This window comes from Lissotriton vulgaris, chromosome 7 (genome assembly GCF_964263255.1).
Source record: "Lissotriton vulgaris chromosome 7, aLisVul1.2, whole genome shotgun sequence".
Lineage (NCBI taxonomy): Eukaryota > Metazoa > Chordata > Amphibia > Caudata > Salamandridae > Lissotriton > Lissotriton vulgaris.
The window spans coordinates 360,419,641-360,443,582 of record NC_141695.1 but is presented as its reverse complement, the minus strand read 5'-3'; the positions used below and the strand labels follow the sequence as shown (position 1 = coordinate 360,443,582).

Below are 23,942 nucleotides of genomic sequence, written 5' to 3'. Positions count from 1 at the left end.
GAACACATAACTAAATACATATATATGTGTAAATATATAACAAAAGTACAAAGTACTAAGGAAATTATACACATATACACTAATAATATGCAGCCCAACCATAGCCTAAAGGCTAATAAAGCCATAATTACATATTTTCTGCAGAATGAAAATAAACCATAGAAACAATGCAAGAAAAAGGCTGGAGCCTAAAATGCATTCCACAGACTGAAAAACCTTTTATTTTCATCAAGGAAACTGTAATAAAAGGCAATTAGCCTATGTAGGCTGCATAAAAAAAAATCATCCCTGTACAGAAAATCAGACTGACACCTCGCCTTTAAAGCCTCAGAGAATCTGAACACTTTGCCTTTGAGGCCTCCAGGGGGAACTCTGCTTCCATCATGCCCCACAGGTGACAGTTAGGTCAGTTCTTTTTTTCCGGCTTGTTCTGTGAGGAACCTGGAACTTGAGCTCTGCTGAATTTGATTATTTTTCGGTCAGAATTTGTTTTTTTCCTGTCTTATTTGACAGTATCTGTTGCTGGTGATAATATTCCACCTTTTCTGACTAATTCTTCTAGTATTTTTTAGTCAGTTATGCCACCTTTATTCTACAACTGTCCTTCCTGGGGGAAGATGATGTCAAAAACAGATCCCCATTCTGTTTGTGTGGTGTCTACCTTCCACACATGATGTGGAAAAATGATATCATTGCCTCAAGCTTTCCAGAAGAACTTTAAAGAAAAGAGAGAAAATTCGACTTTTGGGACTTCTGGAGAGAGAAAGGCATCAGGAAAAGGAAGCAAGAAGTGTGTTGTCATCTGGAAGACCCCCCTCTTTGTCAAAACATCGAAGGTCTGCCTCTCCTGAGGGTAAAAGCAAGAAAGAACGACATCAGGAAGCGTCGACGTCAAAGTGAGTTCGACGTTGAAATCTAGATCGTAGTCAGGTATGTTGATGTTGAAACCAGTGGAAGTACATAGACGTCGAAGTTATCGCCGCTAAGGCACAAGTCGAGGCGTTTGGTGTTGGTTGCTGTGAGGACGACATCGAGAGGAAGAGTGAGATCGACGTCGAGAAAGTGATATCGACGTCTAGAGAGAGAGCCATGACATCGAGACCTGAAAAAAGGAGATTAAGGTCGCCGTCGAGACATGGGTCGATGTCGAGACATGCCTCAGGCTCGAGGCTTGAAAGGGCTCTGTCGACGTCGAAACAGCAAATGACGCCGAGGAAGTAGACGTCTAGGTCTCCGCCACCTGCCTCGCGGTCGGCGTCGAGACACTCTAGATCGGCCTCTCTGACCTCTCATAGGTCTTTGTCGAGGTCGGAGTCTGGGTCAATAGCTTTGGCTGACCCTCCAAGGTGTACGTCGAAAGACCTGACGTCTAGGACATCTGTGGACAGGTCTTCAGTTGTAAGAGCCTCTCTGCACAAAATCTTCTATTTGTGGTGCATTCTGGCTCGACGCCGAGAAATTCAACGTCAAGGGACAGACAATTGGTTCCCAGAGATCCGACTTCAAGATCTCCGCAGTCTATTCGGAATTCTTCCGCAGCGTCTTCTTCCTCAATGGGAATTCAGATTGTGCAAGTTACCCTGTAGGGCTCTCCGGTGCGTAGAACACCGCCTGTGAGCATGTCTCCTAGATGGCTGGAAAGCATACACCATTGAAAGATGCAGCCAGGCCTAATGACAGGCCTCTTACTTTGGCAGCTTCAAGGCCACTGGCGGTTCTCCAAGAAGATCTAGATCTCCGGTGCGAAGGCGTTCGCATTCTAGAGAGCGTAGTAGGTCTCATCGATCTCCTAGGCGAAGGCATAGATCTCCTGCCTCTTCCTCTCCATCGAAATCGTCTTACAGAGACTATTCACCCACGATCTCATCTACGCCACCTTCCAGGATCTCTCCGGTGGATGACCTGGGAACTTTCAATGAGGTATTATGCCGTGGGGCTAGCAAGTTCAATATAACTATGGCAGTGCCTCAGGTGAAGTCTTCTGTCATATTTGAAACGCTTCATCATAAATCGTCTGCTAGACCTCTTCTTCCGTTGGTGCCTGGTTTGTTGGAACCGGCAATGAAGACCTTCTTGACGCCAGCTACAGTGGGCTCCGGGCCTTCAAGAATTGCAAAAAAGTATAAAGCACAGGACCAGGATGCTCTGTTTCTGCGTACAGATCCACCTCCAGATTCGCTAATAGTGGCGGCGGCGGCCAGGAAGGCCCATTCGGCAACGTCTCTCATCTGCTCCGCCAGACAAAGACAGTAAAACATGGACTCCTTGGGGCGGAGGATGTGTAACACCGCTGGATCAGTCATGAGTGGCCAGTGCTGCGGCTTTACTGGGTCGCTATGATCGTTTCCTATGGGACTCTGTCTAGATTTGCGGGGAAGCTACCTAAGGAAGATCAGAATTACTTCCTTGAGATTGTAGGAGAAGGTGGGTTTGGTGGCAAACCAGAGTATCAGTGCGGCGGCTGATTCTACGGATCTTGCAGCGCATGGCTATGCCCACGGCATATGCTCTAGGAGGTCGGCTTGGCTGCACCTCATGGGCCTTAAGCCAGATGCCCAAAGGAAAATAGGTAATCTGCCTTTCAGTGGGTCAACATTATTTGGATCTCATGCCGATGATGAGATGGCCAAGATGAAAGCGGAGCTTGATACTCTAAAAGCGGTTGGCCTAGAGAAAAAGGAGTCCTGTCGTAGTTTTCGCCCCTACGACAAGAGGTCGTTTCAACAACGTGGGCAAACATCAAACTGGTCGACGCAAAACCAGGGGCAGTCTCATCAAAGGTCACAGTTTCAACAGAGCAGGCCTGGGCGAGGCAGAGGAGGAAATAGACAGCAGTCCTCTGCGGCGAAGCAACCTCAGAAGCAATGAGAAATAACTTCCTCCACAGCTGTGGTCCACTCCGGTAGGAGGAAGCATTGCTCTATACTTGGACGAGTGGAGAAAATTGACAAAGGACAGATGGGTCATCGACATAATCCAAAACGGTTATCTCCTCAAATTCAAATCACCTCCTCCTGCCATACGTCCAAAGAAGGTTTTTCATCAAAGTCAAAAACGTCTACAAAAAGAAGTAAACATCCTTTTGTGCAAAAAAGCCATAGAGGAAGTTCCTCTGTCACAGAGAAACCAAGGTCTGTACTCCCGCTTCTTCTTGGTGAGAAAGAAAGGTCCCAATGCAGACTTCAGACCTATACTGGATTTAAGGTTGTTGAACAGATTTATTCGAAGAGAGAAATTTCGGATGTTAGCGCGCCATCAAATATTTCCCCGTTACATCAGGGGAACTGGATGTGTTCCAATATCAGAGGCATCGCAAATTTCTCAGATTTCAAGTGTCTGTTCATCACTACCAGTATGCAGTACTTCCGTTCGGACTAAAGTCAGCTCCCTGAACATTCTCGAAGTGTATGGCGGTGGTAGCAGCATTCCTTCGAAGACAGAGGATTTTCATATAACCTTACTTGGACGATTGGCTCCTAAAAAGTCCATCCCCATCTCTTCTGGAAGATCATCTTTCAATATGCCTTCAGCTCATGCACAAGTGTGGTCTTCAAGTCAATGTCAAGAAATCGATAATGAACCCAACCACTATCTGGGAGCTCTTTTGGACACGGCAGAAGAAAACGTGTGTCCTTCGGAGGAGAGGTGGTTATCAATCGAAACGAAATGTCAGCTTCTTGTTCAAACCACGTCCCCAACAGTTCGCCAAGTATCCTCTCTTCTGGGGTCGATGGCGTCGTGCATCTTCATAGTTCCAAACGCAAGATTGCACATGCATCCTCCACAGTAGTATTAAGAGGATCAGTGGAGACAGAGGACGGGGTGTTGGAAGGATCGAATACTCCTTCATCAGTCCTCCAAAGATTCCATCCGATGGTGGATGAAGAGGTCCTACTTAATGCAAGGAGTTCCATTTCATCAAGACCCCCCGACTCAAACTCTGATCACGGACGCCTCTCTCCAGGGTTGGGGTGCTCATATGGGCCCTTGCCCTAAGCGCTATGGTCAGAATCCGAGAAGGTCTATCACATCAACCTGCTGGAACTAAGAGCGGTTCATCTGGCTCTCAAGTCCCTGTTTCCATCATTCCAGTCTCGGTCCCTCCTGGTGCAAACATCTAATACAACTACAATGTATTATTTAAACAAGCAGGGGGGTTCCAGGACTCTGTCCATGGAAGCCCAGACCATCTGGAATTGGCTACTGGCGAGGGACTTGTCAATAACAGCGGTGCATCTGCCCGGGTCCCTCAACTCGCAGGCAGATTTCCTCAGCAGGGACTTCGGCGAGGCTCACGATTGGGTCCTCAATGAGGAAGTCGCAAACAGTATTTTTCAAGCATGGGGAATTCCAGATATCGATCTGTTCGCAGACGTGGGAAACGCAAAATGCCCCGTCTTCGCGTCCTGTTTTCCCCAGGTCGGGTCTCAAGGGAATGCCCTTTTGATATACTGGTGTCAGAACTTACTGTACGCTTTTCCTCAAACCCCATTGATACCAACAGTAATCAACAGGATGTACAAAACCAAGTCCAGGATGATTCTGATTGCCCCTGAGTGGCCACGCCAATGGTGGTTTCCAGATCTCCTTCAGTTGTCGGAAGTGCCACACAGGAGGTTGCTGTGTCGCCCGGATCTTCTGTCCAAGCAAATGGGGAAGAGTGTTCCACCCCAACCTGTCCTCCCTACGCCTGGCAGCATGGCTCCTGAAGTCATCCAGTATGGACACTTGCAGTTGAATCCAGAGTGTATGCATATCCTTAAGGAGGCGAAGCGTCCTTCTACAAGGAAATCATATGGTTTTAAATGGAAACTATTCTTTCTGTGGTGTGAGAACAATGGTCTTGATCCTATACATCCTGCTCAACACCCGCTCAGTCCACAGGCACGCCATCGACCTCTGGAATCTACTAGACACCATCTCTCCGGACGTCGCCTTCAGAAACATTGATGAACGCCACATCAGCCCCAGACATCACCATTGCCATCCCGGAAGACTATAAGATCATTCGCAAGGACCGTACCGGCCACACAGGAGGTGGCATCGCTATCGTCCATAAGAAATCCATCCGCTTCTCAACCAACTCAGACGTCAATCTCGCCAACACTGAACACCTTCACTTCCAGATCCACATCGACCCCAAGACCACACTCTGAGGCACCCTCCTTTAGAGGCCACCAGGACCCCGCGCACAATTTAGTGAAGACATCACGGACTTCATCACTCCACACGCGCTCCCCTCCGAGGATTACATCCTTTTGGGAGACCTCAACTTTCACCTTGAAAAGAACAACGACCGCAACACCACCACCCTTTTGGACAACCTCGCCAACCTCGGACTTAAACAACTTGTCACTACCCCCACCCACATCGCAGGTCACACACTCGACCCTATCTTCACCTCCAGCAAACATGTCTCCTTCAGCCACACCACAGCTCTCCTTTGGACTGACCACAGCTGCGTTCACTTTACCTACAACAAGCCCACATCCAACAACCACTCCCAACCTACTCTGCAAAGAAACTGGAACAAAATCACCATCGACCAGATCTCCTCATCGCTTCTTCTAAACCCCCCAGCCCACTCCTCAAACCCCGACCAAGCAGCCACCAACCTCACCCAATGGTTAGCCAACAGCGCCGACATCCTAGCACCACTGAAAAAACGACAAATCAAACTAGGCAGCAAGAAGGCCTCCTGGTTCAACGATGATCTTAAGAAATCCAAGAAACTCTGTCGCTCCCTCGAGAAGGCCTGGAAAAAAGACCCATCCACCAGCACCAAGGACGCCTTCAAAAACGCCACCTGCATACACCACCAACTGATCCGGAATGCCAAGAAAGCCGCTTTCAAGGACCGACTAGATAACAACGCCCACAACAGCAAGGAATTATTCAACATCGTCAAGGAATTTACCAACCCCTCAGCCAACTCCAACGACATCACCCCCTCTCAAGCCCTCTGCGACTCCCTAGCCTCATTCTTCCACAACAAAATTGCAGACATCCACAACAGCTTCGACAACCGACCCGAAGACCAACCCACCCAACCCCCTACAGGACCCCCACCCCCCTTGAACATCCTCAATGACTGGAAGCCAATCTCCACTGAGGACACCATCCGTCTGATGAACTCTATCCACTCAGGATCCCCCACAGACCCATGCCCTCACCACATCTTCAACAAAGCAGACTCCATCATAGCACCACACCTCCAAAACGTCATCAACTGCTCCCTCAACTCCGCAACCTTCCCGGAAAGCTGGAAACATGCTGAACTCAGCGCCCTCCTGAAGAAACCCACAGCTGACCCCACCGAACTCAAAAACTACCGCCCTATCTCACTCCTTCCATTTCCGGCCAAAGTCATCGAAAAAGCGGTCAACAACCAGCTTGCCGCATTCCTCGAAACCAACAAATCCCTCGACTCCTCACAATCCGGCTTCCGAGCCGAGCACAGCACTGAAACCGCCCTCATCGCAGCAACAGACGACATTCGAACTCTACTGGACAATGGAGACACAGTCGCCCTCATCCTTCTCGACCTCTCCGCAGCCTTCGACACAGTCTGTCATAGCACCCTGCTACAACGCCTCAAACATCGGAATCCAAGGAAAAGCACTGGACTGGATCACCTCGTTCCTTGCCGGAAGAACCCAGAGAGTCCGCCTCCCACCTTTCAAGTCAGAGGCCACCGAAGTCATCTGCGGCGTACCACAAGGATCCTCACTCAGCCCCACCCTCTTCAACGTATACATGAGCCCCCTCGCGACCATCGCACGCCAACACAACCTCAACATCATCTCCTACGCCGATGACACTCAACTGATCCTATCTCTCACCAGAGACCCTAACACTGCCAAAACCAACCTGCATGAAGGAATGAAAGAAGTAGCCGACTGGATGAAGCACAGCCGTCTGAAACTGAACTCAGACAAAACAGAAGTCCTCATCCTAGGCACCTCCCCCTCCGCCTGGGATGACTCTTGGTGGCCAGAGGCCCTTGGAAAAGCACCCATCCCGACAGACCACGCACGGAACCTGGGCGTCATCCTGGATTCCTCACTCTCGATGAACAGACAAGTCAACGCCGTTTCTTCATCTTGCTTCAACATTCTTCGCATGCTCAAAAAAACATTTCGTTGGATCCCCACCGAAACTAGAAAAACGGTCACCCACGCTCTGGTCACGAGCCGACCGGACTACGGAAACACCCTCTACGCCGGTACCACCGCAAAACTCCAGAAAAAACTCCAACGCATCCAGAACGCTTCAGCCAGGCTCATACTAGACATCACGCGTAAAGAGCACATCTCTGGTCACCTGAAAAACCTCCACTGGCTTCCCGTCAATAAGAGTATTACTTTCCGGCTCCTAACCCACGCACACAAAGCACTCTACGAAATCGGACCCGAGTGCCTCAACACACGACTGTCCTTCTACACCCCCTCCCGCCAGCTACGATCCTCCAACCAAGCCCTTGCCACTGTACCTCGCATCAACAAAACCACCATGGGAGGTAGATCCTTCTCCTACCTGGCAGCTAAAACCTGGAACTCACTTCCCACTCACCTTCGCCTCACTCAGAACCACCTAGCATTCAGAAAACAACTTAAAACGTGGATATTTGATAAATAATTTCCCACCCTTCTTCAAGCGCCTTGAGACCCTCTGGGTATGTAGCGCGCTATACAAATTTATTGACTTGACTTGACTTGACATACATGGTCAAGAACAGGTGATTCTACCTTATTTGTTACATTTGGCGAGGTCTGGTTTTCAGTTTAGCTCTATTAAAGTCCATCTTGCAGCGATCATGGCCTACAGGAAATCTCTTACTCAGACTTCCTTTTTTAGTATTCCTGTAGTGAAAGATTTTCTGGAAAGTTTACGAAAGGTGTATAGGCCAGTCAGGTCCCCTTCTCCACCTTGGGAGCATAATGTGGTGTTAGCTAAGTTAATGGGTGCTCCTTTTGAACCTATACATAAGGCATCCTTGCAACACTTGACTTGGAAATCTGGACAGACTTTGCTGTTTGTGGATTTTTGGTGGAATTTCTAGTTGAAGTACTGGACAGTGTAGCCTGTGTATAGGCTGCATTATCTGTCTTTAATTCTCTCTTAAGTGTCAGTGCATTTCTGCATTTTTTTGACACTTTAACACCTTGGCTGCTAAGGCAATTCCCATCCTGTGCTGGAAATTGCTATTCTACTTTATTCATGACTAGCTCAGCTCGTCATAAGCACAGCTCCAGTGTGCCTCATGACGAGCTGAGCTCGTCATGAGCAGGGAAGGGGTTAAGAGATTATTTTTGAGCGCTCCGGGGTCCACGCACATGGGCGGGACTATTCACTAGATTATGACTATAACAGAGATACCCCCACTACAGAACAATCAATCAAAGCATTTGTATAGCGCGCTACTCACCCGGAGGGTCTCAAGGGGCTTGTGGAGGGGGGGCCTGCTACTGCTCTAACAGCCAGGTCTTGAGTTGCTTCCTGAAGGCGAGGTGGTCTTGGGTCAGGCGGAGGTGGGTGGGGAGGGAGTTCCACGTCTTGGCGGCCAGGTAGGAGAAGGATCTTCCTCCCGTTGTGGCTCTTCGGATGCGGGGGACGGCGGCGAGGGCGTGGCTGGTCGATCGAAGCTGGCGGGTGGGAGTGTAGAAGTTGAGGCGGTCGTTGAGGTATCTTGGTCCTTGGTTGTGGAGAGCTTTGTGTGCGTGGGTGGAGTCGGAACGTGATTCTTTTGTTGACGGGGAGCCAGTGCAGGTTTCTTAGGTGTGCGGAGATGTGGCTGTGTCGGGGGATGTCCAGTATGAGTCGTGCTGAGGCGTTCTGAATCCGCTGAAGTCTTTTCTGGAGTTTGGCAGTGGTTCAGGAGTAGAGGGAGTTTCCGTAGTCCAGTCGGCTGGTGACGAGGGCCTGGGTGACAGTCTTCCTGGTTTCGGTGGGGATCCACCGGAAGATCTTCCGGAGGATGTTGAAGCATGACGAGGAGACTTGTCTTGTCATGGAGAGGGAGGAGTCCAGGATGAAGCCCAGGTTGCGTGCGTGGTCCGCTGGTTTGGGTGTGCTGCCCAGGGCAGGGGGCCACCAGGAGTCGTCCCAGGCGGATGGCAACGATCCCAGGATGAGGACTTCCGTCTTATCTGAATTCAGTTTAAGGCGGCTGTTCCTCATCCACTCAGCTACGTCTTTCATCCCTTCATGTAGGTTGGTTCTGGCGGTAGCGGGGTCGTTGGTGAGGGAGAGGATCAGCTGGGTGTCGTCGGCGTAGGAGATGATGTTGAGGTTGTGTTGGCGTGCGATGGCCGCAAGGGGGCTCATGTAGATGTTGAACAGCGTGGGGCTGAGTGAAGATCCTTGTGGTACGCCGCAGATGGCTTCGGTGGCTTCTGATCTGAACGGAGGGAGGCGGACTCCCTGTGTCCTTCCAGGGAGGAAGGAGACGATCCATTCCAGTGCCTTCTCTTGGATACCGACGTTGCTGAGGCGTTGCACTAGGGTGTGATGGCAGACAGTGTCGAACGCCGCGTAGAGGTCCAGGAGGATGAGGGCCGATGTTTCGCCGTTGTCGAGCAGGGCTCGGATGTCGTCAGTGGCTGTGATGAGGGCGGTCTCGTTACTGTGGTTCGCCCGGAAGCCGGACTGCGAGGGGTCGGGGGATCCATTCGTCTCGAGGAAGGCGGCCAGCTGTCTGACTGTCTTCTCGATGACTTTGGCAGGAAACGGGAGCAGCGAGATGGGGCGGTAGTTCTTGAGGACGGTGGGGGTCGGCTGATGGTTTCTTTAGGGTTGCGCTGAGTTCGGCATGCTTCCAGCTCTCCGGGAAGGTTGCGGTGTCGAAGGAGGCGTTGATGATGTCCCGGAGATGGGGTGCGATGACTGAGTCGGCCTAGTTGAAGACGTGATGAGGGCAGAGGTCGGTTGGAGATCCGGAGTGGATGGAGTTCATCGTGCGTATGGTCTCTTCGGTGTTGATCGGGGTCCAGACGCGGAGGGTGGTGGTGGGGGGCGCTGGTGCGGTCGTAGGGTGCGTTGGCTGTGTGCTGAAGCTGTTGTGTATGTCTGCGATCTTATTGTGGAAGTACGAGGCGAGTGAGTTGCAGAGGTCTTGCGATGGGGTGATGTTGTTGTTTCTGGCGCTGGGGTTGGAGAGCTCTTTGACGATGTTGAAGAGTTCTTTGCTGTTGTGGGCGTTGTTGTCCAGTCGTTCCTTGAATGCTGTTTTCTTGGTGGTGTGGATCAGATGGTGGTGTTTTCGAGTGGCGAGCTTGAGGGTGGTCATGTTGTCTGGTGTCGGGTCTCTGCGCCAGGCTTTCTCGAGGGCTCGGCAGTACTTCTTGGAGCTCTTGAGTTCATCGGTGAACCAGGATGCTTTCTTGCTGCCGGGTCTGCTGGGAGGGTTCCTCAGTGGGGCGAGGTTGTCTGCGCAGTTGTTGATCCACCTCGAGAGGTTGATGGCGGCATGGTTGGGGTTCGCTGAGCTGGCGGGAGTGTTCTGGCTCGGGGATGCTGCGAGCTGGTCGGCTGTGATCTTGTTCCATATCTGTGTGGAGCCTATTGCTGGTGGTGAAGTGGACGCATCTGTGGTCCGTCCAGTGGAGTCCGGTGGCGTGGTTGAAGGAGATGTCCTTGCTGGAGGAGAAGACTGGGTCAAGCGTGTGTCCGGCGTAGTGGGTGGGTGTGTTCACCAGTTGCTTGAGTCCGAGGTTGGCGAGGTTGTCCAGCAGGGTGGTGGTGTTGCGGTCGTTGTTGTTCTCCAGGTGGAAGTTGAGATCCCCGAGGAGGATGTAGTTGGCGGAGGGGAGGGCGTGCGGGCTGATGAAGTCGGCGATGTCTTCGCTGAATTGTGTGCGCGGCCCCGGGATCTGTAGATGAGGGTGGTCTTGGGGTCGGTGTGGATCTGGAAGTGCAGGTGTTCGGCGGCTGTGAAGGTGTCGTCGGTGTTGGTCGTGATGCGGATGGTGTTCTTGTGGGCGATGCCTCCTCCCGTCTGGTTGACGCGGTCCCTCCGGGTGATCTTGTAGCCGTCTGGGATGGCGATGGTGATGTCGGGCGCTGAGGAGGCGTTGAACCATGTTTCCGTGAGGAAGGCGACTTCTGGAGATGTCGAGTCGAGGAGGTACCAGAGCTCCAGGGCGTGTCTGTGGACGGAGCGGGTGTTGAGCAGGATGCACTTGAGGTGGTTGCTGCTGGGGGTCGGCTTGGCGGGTGCAGTGCAGGTCCGGATGCCGGAGAACTTGCAGGAGTGGCAGGATAAGGGTCCGTGGGTGCGTCTCGGGTGGCTCGGTAGCAGGCAGGGTCCTGGCCGGCGTTTAGTGCGTAGAGGGTGGCGGCGTCGTAAGTCCGTCGGGTAGTCTTGCATCGGCGGGGGCCAGGGGTCCTGGCGCTCGGCGCGGACGGGCTTGCCATTGGCGCACAATCGCCGCGCGTGGGGGCGTCATAAGAAGGGAGCCGGGAGGGAGGGTCCGCTGGGTGGTGGGAGCCAATCGGCTGGCGGGGGGCTGGGCCGCAGGGAGGCAGCGCCGGGAAGATCGAGTGCGGGCTGGCGGGTGGCTCAGCGGCGGCTGGGGCGCCTGCAGGAAAATGAGGTCGGCGTCAAAAGAAGTCAGCGGCAAAACCAGGTGCAGCGGTGAGCAGGAGGCAAGAGGAGCGCGGTGGCGACCAGGCCGAGGAAGGCGCAGTGGTCGCTCTGGAGTTACAGGACAGAAACTACTCCTTCCCGCTCATGGGCTGATATTATTCAGTGCTTATTACTTTAATGATCTTACTAAAGCACATCTGGCATTGGGCCATACATCACCAAATCCACCTCTAACGGAATGCTCAGCAGAACACATCAGCAGGTACACGAGTGGGAAATCGACAACTTTCCTACACTCATACTTCCAACAGTGGGGAACCCAAGAGATAGGCCTATTTGCCACAAAACACAATATGCCCAAACTTCATCTCCAGCTTTCCTCACTGCCAATCCAAAGGCAATGACCAGTGGATCAGTTGGTCAGGGATATTTGCTTACGCTTTATCTCCTTCCACTAATTCCAAAAGTGGTGAAAAAGTGAACTCAAACATGCCACACCATAGCCCAAACGTGCGCAACCGATGTGGTACACAGCTCTACTGTGACTATCAGGAGTGCAGCATGAGAAAATGCCTCTTTGGCCACATCTACTAACTCAGAATCCGGCAAAGAAATGCACCAATGTCCTGTACAACTCAATCTAGCGATTTGGCTTCTGAGATCTTAAAGGTTTGAAACCTTAATCCGACATGGGAATATATGGACATTGTCAAACAAGTGTGTAGACCAACAACATCAGCTTGCTATGCAGCAAAATGGAAACGTTTTGTACACTACTGATTAGACAAGCAAATACAACCGCTATCACCAACAGTACAGGACCTTATTGGTTCTCTTTATTTACAGCAAGCATGTCTTGCTCATACTTCAATCAGGTAACATTTAGCAGAAACTATTGTCACTTATTAAAATTACAGTAATTGAAGCATTTATGAAACGATTAAAGAGTCATCCCACCCGTGCTTGTCTGAAAACTCAACATTTTGCTCACAAGGCTAATGGGTCGATCTTTTGAGCAACTTCATTATTTTGCCCTACAGTTCTTCATATGGAAAGTGGCCTTTTTAGTAGCTGTTACTTCTGTTTGAAGAATACGTGAGTTACAAGCACTTACTTACATTAGAGGAACTGGTCTTTCAAATATTTCCAACTAAATTAGTACTTTGTACTAACCCTAAGATTTTAACAACGGTAGTATCCGCTTTTTTTATGCAAACCAAACAAGCAAGTTAGTTTTTTTCCCTAAACTGGATTCAATAGCAGAAAGAGCTCTGCACACAAGATGTTGAAAATGCACTAATGTGCTACATAGACCTAAACCTTTTTGCAAAACGCAACTTTGTTGCATTTGCGAACCCAAAGCAAGGATCTCTTCTATCCAAAGCAGGAATAGCTAGATGGATTGTGTGGTATATTCAAACCTGCTATCTCCAAGCAAAGAGAAGACTAACTGTAACTCCTAGCGCTCACTCTACACGTAAAAAAGAAGCCTAACTGGCTTTTTTTTAGGGAGCATCGCAATGAAGGATATTTGTATGGCAGCTATGTGGAATAGCCCACATACATTCTCAAAACACTATTGGGTTGTCTTAGCTAATCAATAAGCTTAAGTGGGTCAAGCTGTATTTCGGACACTTATATAAATCTACCTCAACCAGTAGCTAAGCACTGCATAGGGATAGGACTGCTTTACATGCAATGCAAAGCATATTTATCTATGTCCAACACATGCTTCAAATGGAATATGTTACCTTGTAAGCATCTATTTGTAGCATGTAGTGCTGAAGATTCATATGCACCTCCCCTCCTCCCCTGCAGCTTTTGGTTGAAGTATGTAGTTATTAGTCAACTTTTCTACATTGTTAGAGCTTTTACTTGCATGCTCCTCTTCAGTCACTATACTGCTCCTAGTCTAACTCTAACCCAATGAGCTAAAAAACAAATCTAACAGGAGCTGATAAACTGGTGCAATACAGACTGACTATAAGAGGAGTCACTATACTTTGTGACTTAAAGGCCCTCTGTGGAGAAAAACAACTTGTAATCGTCCCAGCCCTATACTAAATGGCAGGAGTATGCTAAGCATATTTATTTATTTGAGTTTTATATAGCGCTGGCTAGACCCGGAGGTATCTGGGTGCTTTACATAAGGTTCCACAAAGTTACAAAATTACATCAGTTACTAGAAAAACATTTCCAGAGCGTAAAGACGAGATAAAAGGAGCTTAGAAGGGAGAGAGGGAAGGTAAAAGGGGTACAAGGGAAATAGGATGGAGAGACGAGGTAGTCAGTCCAAAGTCCGGCTGGGTCGGTGATGGCCGAGGGGGAAGCCAACAGCCCATCTCCTCTATAGCTATCGGGTAGCTCCACCGGGCATCGGCCAGATAGCTAGGTCTCAACATATGAATCTACTGCATCACATACGAAGAATAGATGCTTATAGGGTACGGTAAGTAACCTATTCCTACCAGGCAGTCCCATGGCCAGTAATACCATTTTAATCTAACTGAATAATGGATTATGTCCTATGGGTATTTCACTTCACAGTAGTGAAGTTGAGCAGTCATGGCTTTCCATAGGAGGTGGCAGAGGATATAACCTTAGTTTTTGTGTCCTGCTGTTATCCAACCTTCACGTCAAAGAAGCAGTAGAATTCTTAATAACGGACAGTGTACCTGGATATCACCTATAGGTCTACCTGATCTGTTGGCTTTGCAAGTGCTTTTAGTGATAGTTTCCCATCTGGATTTGAGACTCCTTGATAGAAGCCAATCCCTCCATGAGCAGGTCTGATTTGTAATTGAGTTCCTGTTTTATATGAAGCAAAACAGAGGCTGCTTAAATTGTATATTGGGATAATTGGTTGTCTTCCAACTATTACTTTCTCTCTACAGGGAGACCATGAAGAATTCAACCAGTGCCAAGCACAGCTTAAGTCTTTATATTCCGAGAACCTTGCAGGCAATGTTGGAGAGTTCACTGCCTACCGGATCCTTTATTATATCTTCACCAAAAATTCTGGGGGTAAGGAAAGTGCAGGATTATCCATGTATTTCATATGAATGAGAGGTTTGAATGACACTAATATAGCATGTTTTTTATGTTTTGTTTCCCACAGATATTACAACGGAGCTGGCATATCTCACAAAGGCTTTGAAGGCGGAGCCGTGCGTAGCTCACTCTCTGGCCCTGCGAAATGCATGGGCCCTCGCCAACTACCATCGGTTTTTCCGACTTTACCGCACAGCACCTCGCATGTCTGCCTACCTCATCGACAAGTTCGTCGATAGGGAGAGGAAGATTGCCCTCAAGGCCATGATTAAAACGTATGTGTAGGCAGAGCTACCTTTTAACCAACTTGAGCCTTTTTTTTTTACAGCACTTCTCGGTACCAAAGGGAAACTAAAAATGTGCATTGTTTTGCAACGCCATTCCCTCAGCAGACATCCCTTCTTTGGGGCCAGTTGCTACTGCACAAACTTGCCAGATGAGTTTGAGACATGGTCTTGACCTGTGAATCTTAAGTCAAACATGTTCTCCCTATGCAGAAATTGCATATTTGCAAGTGGTCATTGGCTTTTGTGTGCAAACAGTTTGTGCACCTTCACGTGCAGAAATGTGATTCTTGGAGGTACCCCAGTAAGCTAGCTTTACAGGAGAATCTTACATTTTGATTTCTGCGCAGGGTTTGAAATTTAAAGGAAATATAAAATATTTCATGTTGTAAATACGTAGGGATGCTATCACGTCCTGCACATTTGAAAAACATTTTTTGTTGACTGCAGATAACTTTTCTAATGGCTAGAAGCAGCTTATTCTTGCCACTTTAGACAGAATAGCATATATCATACTGTTAAGTCGCAGGTGGAGTTAAACAGGAAATCCTTCCACCATTTCAAATGTGTGTTTAGTGGTATTGTGACTTGTACTACAACTCAGGCCGTGGAATACAAGATTACATTACCTGTGCTGCCCTTTCCAGTGTTCACCTCCTCTGTCACGGTCTATTGCTGGTTTTCAAAGTTACCATTTTTGCATGGTCTTTTATGGTTCTGTGCTCCTTGGTTTTAGTGCGGTTTTCCACTTTGTTTTTTGAGTCTACATTTCAGACCTTGCTTTGCGATTTGGTACCTCCTGCTCATGTCTGGACATAGATTTTCTACCTATGTCACTTAGTTCCTTAAATATTCTTATTGCCTGATTCTGCCTTCCAAACAGAATCCAGTTTGATGGGAAGGTTTGGCAACATAATTCATTTTTTTACGTACATGAGGGCGTCCAATAATATTTAAACCAGGAAACACCGTGATGGGTGCTCTACTGTCTCTACCGCTTTTAACAACTACAGTTTAGGTAGTTTGCTTCCATTTAGCATGTAAGATTTGTTTCAGCGGGAAGGGATCCTTTTGTTTGACTTATATCCTGTATGTCCAAGTGTTTCGTTCAGAAACCAAAGTGGTGAGTCCCTCTCCAGAGATATGCTTATGCGGTGGAGCTATAGTTCAGATTACTCAGCCTTGTGTAATCTCCTCAAAAAAGACTGGGAACTAAGAGTAATTGTCACTAAGGTAGCTTATACCTTTCTTACTCCTAATCTCATCTTTTGAAGAATGAGCATTCGTACAAATTGTGCCTCTTCATGTTGAATATATCTCAATCTCTTTTGAAGTTTCGAGAGTACTCTAATTGATAGTTGGTGGGAACGATAATTACAAAATACCAATAACCTATCTTATTGGGCACTTATGTTTGTAACTCTGGGTTTGAAGCTACTTAACCAAGAAGAAGCTTTTAACGAAGGGAGTGATGGTCAAGCTGAGTCTTTCCTTGTAGGCTTGTCTTCTCTCAGTAAGAACTTTCGCTACCATTGCTTATCTGGTATTGTTTTTCATTCGCATTTGGATGATTGGCATATTCCAGAATCTTCCTGTTCATTTCCCTTTTTTTGCAGCTTCCTACATATTAATGGAGGCAAGTAAGAATTAAAGATCTCCTCTGTTCCCAGTAGCTGAATCGTTATGATCATTATGAGAAAAAACATGGTTAAATGTGAATGAGTTTTTATTCATAGTAGACCCATACATTAGTAATGTTGTGTGTTTCAGATATTGTACGTACTACACAGGTGAGTAACTTTCTTCTGATTACCAAATATAGATAATAGGCATGAGCTTTAATGTTCCTTGAAATGTTGTGCACTTTGACAGTTAAAAAGTACATAAGGCCTCTGTCCTACCTCTGCAAGTACTGCTGTGGCTGGCTTGGTTAAAAGTAACTCAGTTGTGATTAAATGGCTGCTGTGGTAGCAGGACATAGATTGTAGCCATCTGCAATGTGTGCTGATTGCAGCCCCTCGCCTTTCCCGCTGATATCCCCAGCTGAGTTTCACAGGCATACGCGCACATCCCTTTGGTACCGAAAAGTCACTTCAATTTAGTAACTTATCACTTACAGGTAAGTAAAACTGGTTTCTTCAGTGGTGGAAGATAACGCTTAATATTTGTGGTGCGATGCAATTGTTGGTATTTTCTTTCAGACTGGACTCTAGTCCTCTTTAACATTCTGATTATTTGCCCTGCTAATTGTGAGTTTTTGTTGTTGTTTTTATGTTTTGGAAGTGGAGGAGAGGCAGAGGTTTGTAATGCAGTTTCTGGGCTCCACATTCTTCTCCTTCAACTTCGGTAGCACTGTATGCAATATAAAATCTATTTGGATAGGCTTTATTCTTTGTGTATATGAAGTCCTCCTGAAAGACTGTTGGAGAACATGTGCTATAGCACGGAAGAGCACAGAAAACTTAGCTGCTAAAAGCCATATTTGGTCATCAAGCTCAAGTCATTTAAATTAAAAGTGAGCAGTCATTGCTGTGCCTAAACCGACTCCCATCTGTGTGCAGGAATTTTTCTAGATCCTGTATGCAGGCAGAGTTGTTCTATATTTTTTTAATTAATTTAATATAACAATCTTGGTGATTTTGCACAGAAGTATAAGGTCCCCGAAACTGGTGTTTAATTCTAAAATTACCTTCCGACCCATTAGAGAAAGTAATCTGAAGCTGTCCAAGCTCCAGCCCAAGAGGCTTGTCAAAAGACAAGTCTCCACTTGAAGTATCTCGCTTCATTGTTTTTCCCTGGTGTTTGTCTGTTTTTGTGTGTAGCAAATTTGGTACTTTCCTTACTCTAAATTCTTCTGCATTATTTGGTTCACCTGATTTTTGATTGCTGCTTAAACTGAAGTGGCATGGCATGGCTTGTGCCATGTATTTCAGGCCTGACACCATTCAGACTTCTCATTTCATACATCGAAAAAACCCTTAAAGAAAAAAACAATACATTGGTTGGATTGTGCTTAGATTGTTATTGGGCTTAGAACTTAAAAGAAACGTTTAGTCCTCTTGTCGTTATGAAGTGAAGACGTGTTTAGCTATTGTGCGATGTAAACATTTTAGTGAATGCTGTAATTTACAAACCTTAACAGAGATCTATCTATAATTTAAATATTTTACTTGGATCAAAGCCTTTTTGAAAGAAGGATTGCTCCCTTTCGAATGCTTTAGTCCCAGTAAAGAGGCAACCAAAGCCTCCATAGCTAAAAGTCACCTGTAGCACTGAAAGCTACTTTTTCTTTAGGGCATTCCTCCTTCAGTGGGGTTTCTTGTCCCAAGTAATTCAAATGCATTCTCTCTGTGGCTTATATGCAGTGGGAGCAAGTCGTTGTGAAGAATAATTTTGGCTATACTATTCACAGGATGTCATTCTGTGTCGTGTCAAAGCAACTCATGCTTGGAAATCTATCCATATAGTGGACTAAAGGACCAGGGGCATGTGCTGCACCTCTTTCAGTCCTGAAGCCCACTCTACTTTTAAGTCCTGCTCAAAGTGGTAGAGTCAACGTCTTTCAGAATTGGAGATGCTCTTACAATATGGTCAAATTTAGTTTGCCGGTGAAATGCCGCATTGAAGCATGCACAGTAGCGACTTGCTTGTTGAGATGCGATCCCGGGTGGAATCTACATTTTTCTGAGCAGAGTGGGGGTGCTAATTAACAGTGTGTAGAAGCCTGCATTTGTGATGTCTATTAAAATTGTCAGTGTTTCTTAAAGGATGAAGACAGAGAAGCTGTATTCCTTGGTAGTTCAGTTCCATCTGCATTCCTGCAAGCCTGTGTTTTTTTCTACAATGGAAATCTGTAAAATTATCCTAAAAACGTATTGCTTTAGAGGCAAGGCCACAAAGTATAAAATCTGTGGGTAATGTGGAATGTCTGCCAGAAGTACTTGTGTGTCTGTGGAAAGAGCAGATTGTTCATAATATGAATACAGAATCATTTATAGTGCACATGGTTACAATTAAGGCTTAAGGCAGTGACTGATGAGCAGAGACGGTCTTAAACGGTTGCTTCCTTTAATTGTGACCTTTACGTTTGATTCTCAAGTTTTGTTTGTTTTATAGATTGGAGACTTTTTGAGTTGCAGCCACAGTTGTTTTGGATGTTTAACGATTCCAGTGTAACTTGAGAATTAAGTAGTTCTGTGATACTGTGTGATCTCTTGAGCTTTATTTGGTATTCTTTGATATGGTATTTAGGTTCCCTTGTTTTAGGCTTTTTTTATGTATTGTTACGTTTTTGTGACCAGACAGATTATTTTGTTTTTAGGTGGTCTCTGGCTTTTGTGTGTGCTTCAGAAGTATTTGCATTAATGTAGGCTATTTTAATTGAAGAGGTGTATGTTCACTATCAGTGAATTCGTAGCTTTCCAGCTAGTTTGCCTCTAATAACTATCTTTGTGAAAGACTGGTTTGTTGTTAAGGCTCAAAGTTAACTTTTCAGACGTCACCTGGTTTCCTCTAACTGAAAATAATTTAATAATAGCTTGCCGTACTGCTGGAATCCAGATGGTTCTTGATATACTTAAGGAGTTGGACACATGTTGGGGTTTCTGGCAAGGGAGTACTAGAGTCAAGGAGATGAAACCTATTTCCTCGTTCTCTGAATTCGATTAGTTATCCCGCCTGAGATTACTCAGATTCATACCTTCAAAATAATCCTTTGTCCAATGAAGAAAATTCAGTTTATGAATCGAGAACTAAAATCTGAAGAACATTCGTTAGCAGGTAAGTTTCTTTTCCTTTGATCTTAATTTTTTCCTTTTAACGTTTAAAAGGCAGACCTAATCGGATTTAAGCATTAAAAAATCCCTTTTCATTGTCTGATAAGGACTTTATTATAAAAAAATAATCTGTTCAACTTTATTTGAAAAATCTATACTATTGTGAAAAGTTCTTTGGCGTTCAGTGATCCACTTCAGAATCTAAAAATGTTGGTTCATTACTGGTTTATTTTTCTTCATAAATTAACTCATACATAGATAGGTTCACTGCCTCCCTTCTCTAGTGCCAGAATACATACTATGATAGGGCTTTCCGAACAGTTAGTCTTTGTTCGCAAGAAAAGATTTGATATTTTGTTATATTCATATCAATACTATTTATCACTAATTAGCGGTCATTTGAATGGTGCAACTTGTTCCTCTGGTCTTCTTCCTTTCCAGCTGGCTGGTAATGTTTGTATGATTGGCAAGAATCACATAGTGGTAGCATATGCACGAACATCACCTACGGACGTCACCCTCCATTCTATCCTATTGTCACCAACTGACCCATCCAAATGGATCCTTAAGTTTAACTTTCTTTTTAAGAGTGTTCACTAAGGCCACTTTCTGTAGTGGCCATGTCTTTTATTCTGCATTCAGTTTTCAGACCTCAGGATGCACCTCAAGTTCTTTTGGCTTGCTCATGTGCAAGCTCTACAGGTTCAGGAGGAGAGGTTGATTCCTTACCATTGTTGAGATTTACACCGGTTTCTCAACAACTTACTGACGCAAACCATATTATCAAATATGCAGCCAAGACAATGCTGTTGTCAGTATAACATTTTTATATAGCACCAACTACTGCATTTCGGTCTACTAGCACTGTAAATTATCACCTTTGCCCAATTTATGAAGCTGAACCTCTGACCAACTGACTTCACCTGACCATCTTTCTAGCTTCATAAAATTCTTGAAGACTACAGATGCAGCAGCTTCGGGAATCCTAGCTGTTTTCTGAAAACAGGACGGACACGAGCCATATCTACTGACTGATAGATTAGGCCATAGAACGTTTGCTCTTGAAGAAGTGGGCACTGTTAAAGCACTTTTAGGTTCTCCTTTTATATGCAATTCCAGATTCTGCTTTGCATCTTTAATTTTCAAACTATTTGGACTTGCCATCTTGAGACATTGATTCTTTTTTTATTTATTTATTTTAATTCAATTACAGCCTTCATAGTTGTTATGTCCGGTAGGACTGTTGCTCTTCAGGCTTTCTCTTTAAAGGATTCACAATTATCCAGAAGTACAAAGTTGTACTGAAAACAACCCCCTTTTAATGAAATTTCGTCGGAATTGAGAATATACTATATTTCTTGGTTCGAGGAGACATGGAAGCAGGTTCCCAACCAGTTGATCAGAAGCAATACCACAAAGTAGAAAGAAAAATTCTCATAGCAGTAACAGTAATTTTGAGTTCCGATTCACTCCTTTCTGACGTCTGCACATATGCTGTATTCCATTTTTCTTTGGCAAACAAATGAGAACTTGGTTGTTGAAGTTGGTGACTCGTATGTAGGGCGAGTGACCAAAGAGCAGACGTTGGTCTTCAAAAAGAAAATAAAAAACATCTTTAGATGATGCAGCCATTCCCAGCCAGTTGCAAAGGATCGAGTGCTAGAAAAGTGTTTTTGCAGTGCTGTAAGGATGGATGCATGTTAAGTACAAAGTAACAATTTTTGCGTTGAATAGTTTTCATGTTCGACTTCAGTTCCTGTCAGAGTTGAATCTTTGAGATCTAAAGTGGGATAACCGAGTTGAGGGGGGAGGGGTGTCCCCTGTGCTTCCAAAAAAGTAAACACACTAAGGAATGTATCCCAAAACGATGTGCTGGCACCCTCCTTTAACATATTGTTGCCCTTTCTTTGACTGTTGGGTATGCTGTAGCCATTTGCGGTATTGCTCTCATAAATTGTGTGCATACATGTTTGCTTGCTGTTGGGTTCCAGGAAAGTTCAGTGTAAGTACTTATGATGGAATGTTTTACTTAGCAAAGGATGTTCTCTTCTGCTCTAACTTTGTTTTTGCTGGTTTTCCATTGCTGTTTTTATCTTTAGTTTTCGCCCTGTGCTCCCGATTTCCTACGTTCAGTCAGAGCTGGCCTTGGAGAGCGAGGAAGAGTGCCAGGCTTTCCTAGCACCTCTGTCCCTTATTTACGCAGGGAACGACATCAGCAAGATTGATTGCAAGCAGAGCTTTGTGGTCTTGCCAAACTTCTAATCCTAGCAACTGCAATAATAAATCTTAATCCTAAAGTCAAAAGGTGCTCTTTTGCCACCTTGCACACTCCTAAATGTGTGCGAGCTCAGGGTGTTGGTCCCCTCTGTGCCATCATGTGCCTCTGAAGGCTGAAGAGAGGGGACTGGGTTGTGCCAGGTATCCAAAGACCGATGGTGAAGACGTCGCACCTCCGTGGAAGAATGAAAATGTGAGCGATTCGATGCCAGCTTACCTCTTGGAAGTCCAACCAACCTGTGGAGTGTGATTGTTTTACCAGTAGCCCGTAATCTGCCACTTGCGCCTTGGAGTATGGAGTCAGTTTCCCCCTCCCTGCCTATGTAGTCGTTTTGTGTGTTTATCTAGTTTTTATTTTTGTATTTCTCCTTTTTGCCCATGAAACATCAGCCTGGTCTGCTCAGGGAAAATTATCTGCTCTTAATATTTATAGTCCCATGCAGATTTCCATAAGCTTTCAGAGTAGGAATACCCTTTTTCAGGTGTGGGCAAACGGAGTGCTGTAATGTCATTTGCTAGCTGGTCACAGAACTAGGTTTCATCTGGTACAGTTGCTTTTTTTTTCTCCATTTGAAACTGGCAAGGTTGAACCTCTTCTAGCTTGCCACTGCTGCTATTTCAAAGGAGAAAGGCTTGGATTCCAGAGGATGGAGGGTTCTTAAATGGTTAGCCTCGCACAGTGATTTTGCCCTTTGGCATTTAAGGGCATTTATTTTCTTGTTGTACATAATGTATATGGAAAATCTATACAACAGGCTGTAAATAGGTGTACATAAGGAAGATTTTTTGTAAAGCCATTTTTTACCTTTTTGTATTCTAATATGGACTCATTGTATCAGTATAACTGTCAACCCATTATGGTTTGAAACTAACAATATCTCAGTCTCTTTTCTCTCCCTCTCTCTCTGCTACGAGTTTCTGTCCTGATGCCCCATAAGATACCAAAATGGGGGTCTGGAATGGAAGGCAGAAGCTGTACTTGAAGTTCCACTTCAGAATACGTTGAGAGAAGAGGATGAATCCAAAAGCAAATGGCCACTGAAAGACTTTGGTTCACAACTGAAAGAGACTGTTCGCGGCTGTAGCTGTACCACCAGGAGGCCAAACCATTGCGTGCAGGAGACATGGGATGCTTCGAAGAAGACTCGGTTCAAGGTCCTGTCTGGAGTCTAAATTCACTGGAGTGCACTTCGGGAGAAGATTGAAGTTCTTGTAAAGTCTTGTTCCTTTTTCGTTTGTTAATTTTCTACATCGATTTTTTTTGTTTTTCATCACTGCAGGAAGCTTGCTTGCTCGGTTTTCTTTACAGGTAAATGAACTAAATGCTGGCTTGGGAGTCTCTACCATGCCTTCTCGTTTTGCGTCTATTTTGTGTTCCTCTATTCCATCCCTATGCTGCTTTTATTTTTACCTGCTCCACCTTACCCTTTACTTCGTTTGGATGTGTATTACATAAAATGTGCAATTTGGAGCAGCTGTCGTTAAATGCTCTTTTCTTTGCAGATGTTTATTTTTGGTTGCTTAACTCCATGAGTTACAATAAAATCAAAATATGAGAAGGAGCTTCAAATGTTCTGTTGAGATTGTTTAGAACGTGGAGAAGATATGTTTGGAGGCACTTTATTTTAGGATCTTTATAAATATTCATAAACAGTCTCTCCCTACATGAAGGATCTACAATACTTTTAAAACTGAACGTGAAATTCCAAATAAATGAAAAAAAACAGATTTTGTAACTTTACCATTGTCTTCATTTTTTTCGTCGACTGCAAAAGTAAAACAAAATGTAATTCTTTGAGATGAGATCTCATGTCTACATTATTATTTCTGCTTTCTTAATGTGAAAATTTAAGGCTATATTTTCAGAGACATGCAGCTATCTATTGAGGAAGACAGTGTACTGTCTCTTAATGCAGTCCAAGCATTCTTTTACTCTTCAGTTGGTTTTCCATTGAACACAGGGCTCTG

General features: G+C 45.8%; 1 protein-coding gene across 2 annotated transcripts in view; it reads left to right on the top strand.

Moving 5' to 3' along the window:
* LENG8 (leukocyte receptor cluster member 8) overlaps window positions 1–23,537 on the top strand; it is a 141,110-nt gene extending 117,573 nt beyond the window's left edge. For both annotated transcript variants that reach the window (XM_086930261.1, XM_086930262.1), the window contains exons 13-15: window positions 14,482–14,611; window positions 14,706–14,913; window positions 21,797–23,537. In XM_086930261.1, the coding sequence (XP_086786387.1) occupies window positions 14,482–14,611; window positions 14,706–14,913; window positions 21,797–21,959 (501 nt within the window). In that variant the 3' untranslated portion in view covers window positions 21,960–23,537. The remainder of the gene's footprint in view (window positions 1–14,481; window positions 14,612–14,705; window positions 14,914–21,796) is intronic.
* The last annotated feature ends 405 nt before the right edge of the window (window positions 23,538–23,942 follow it).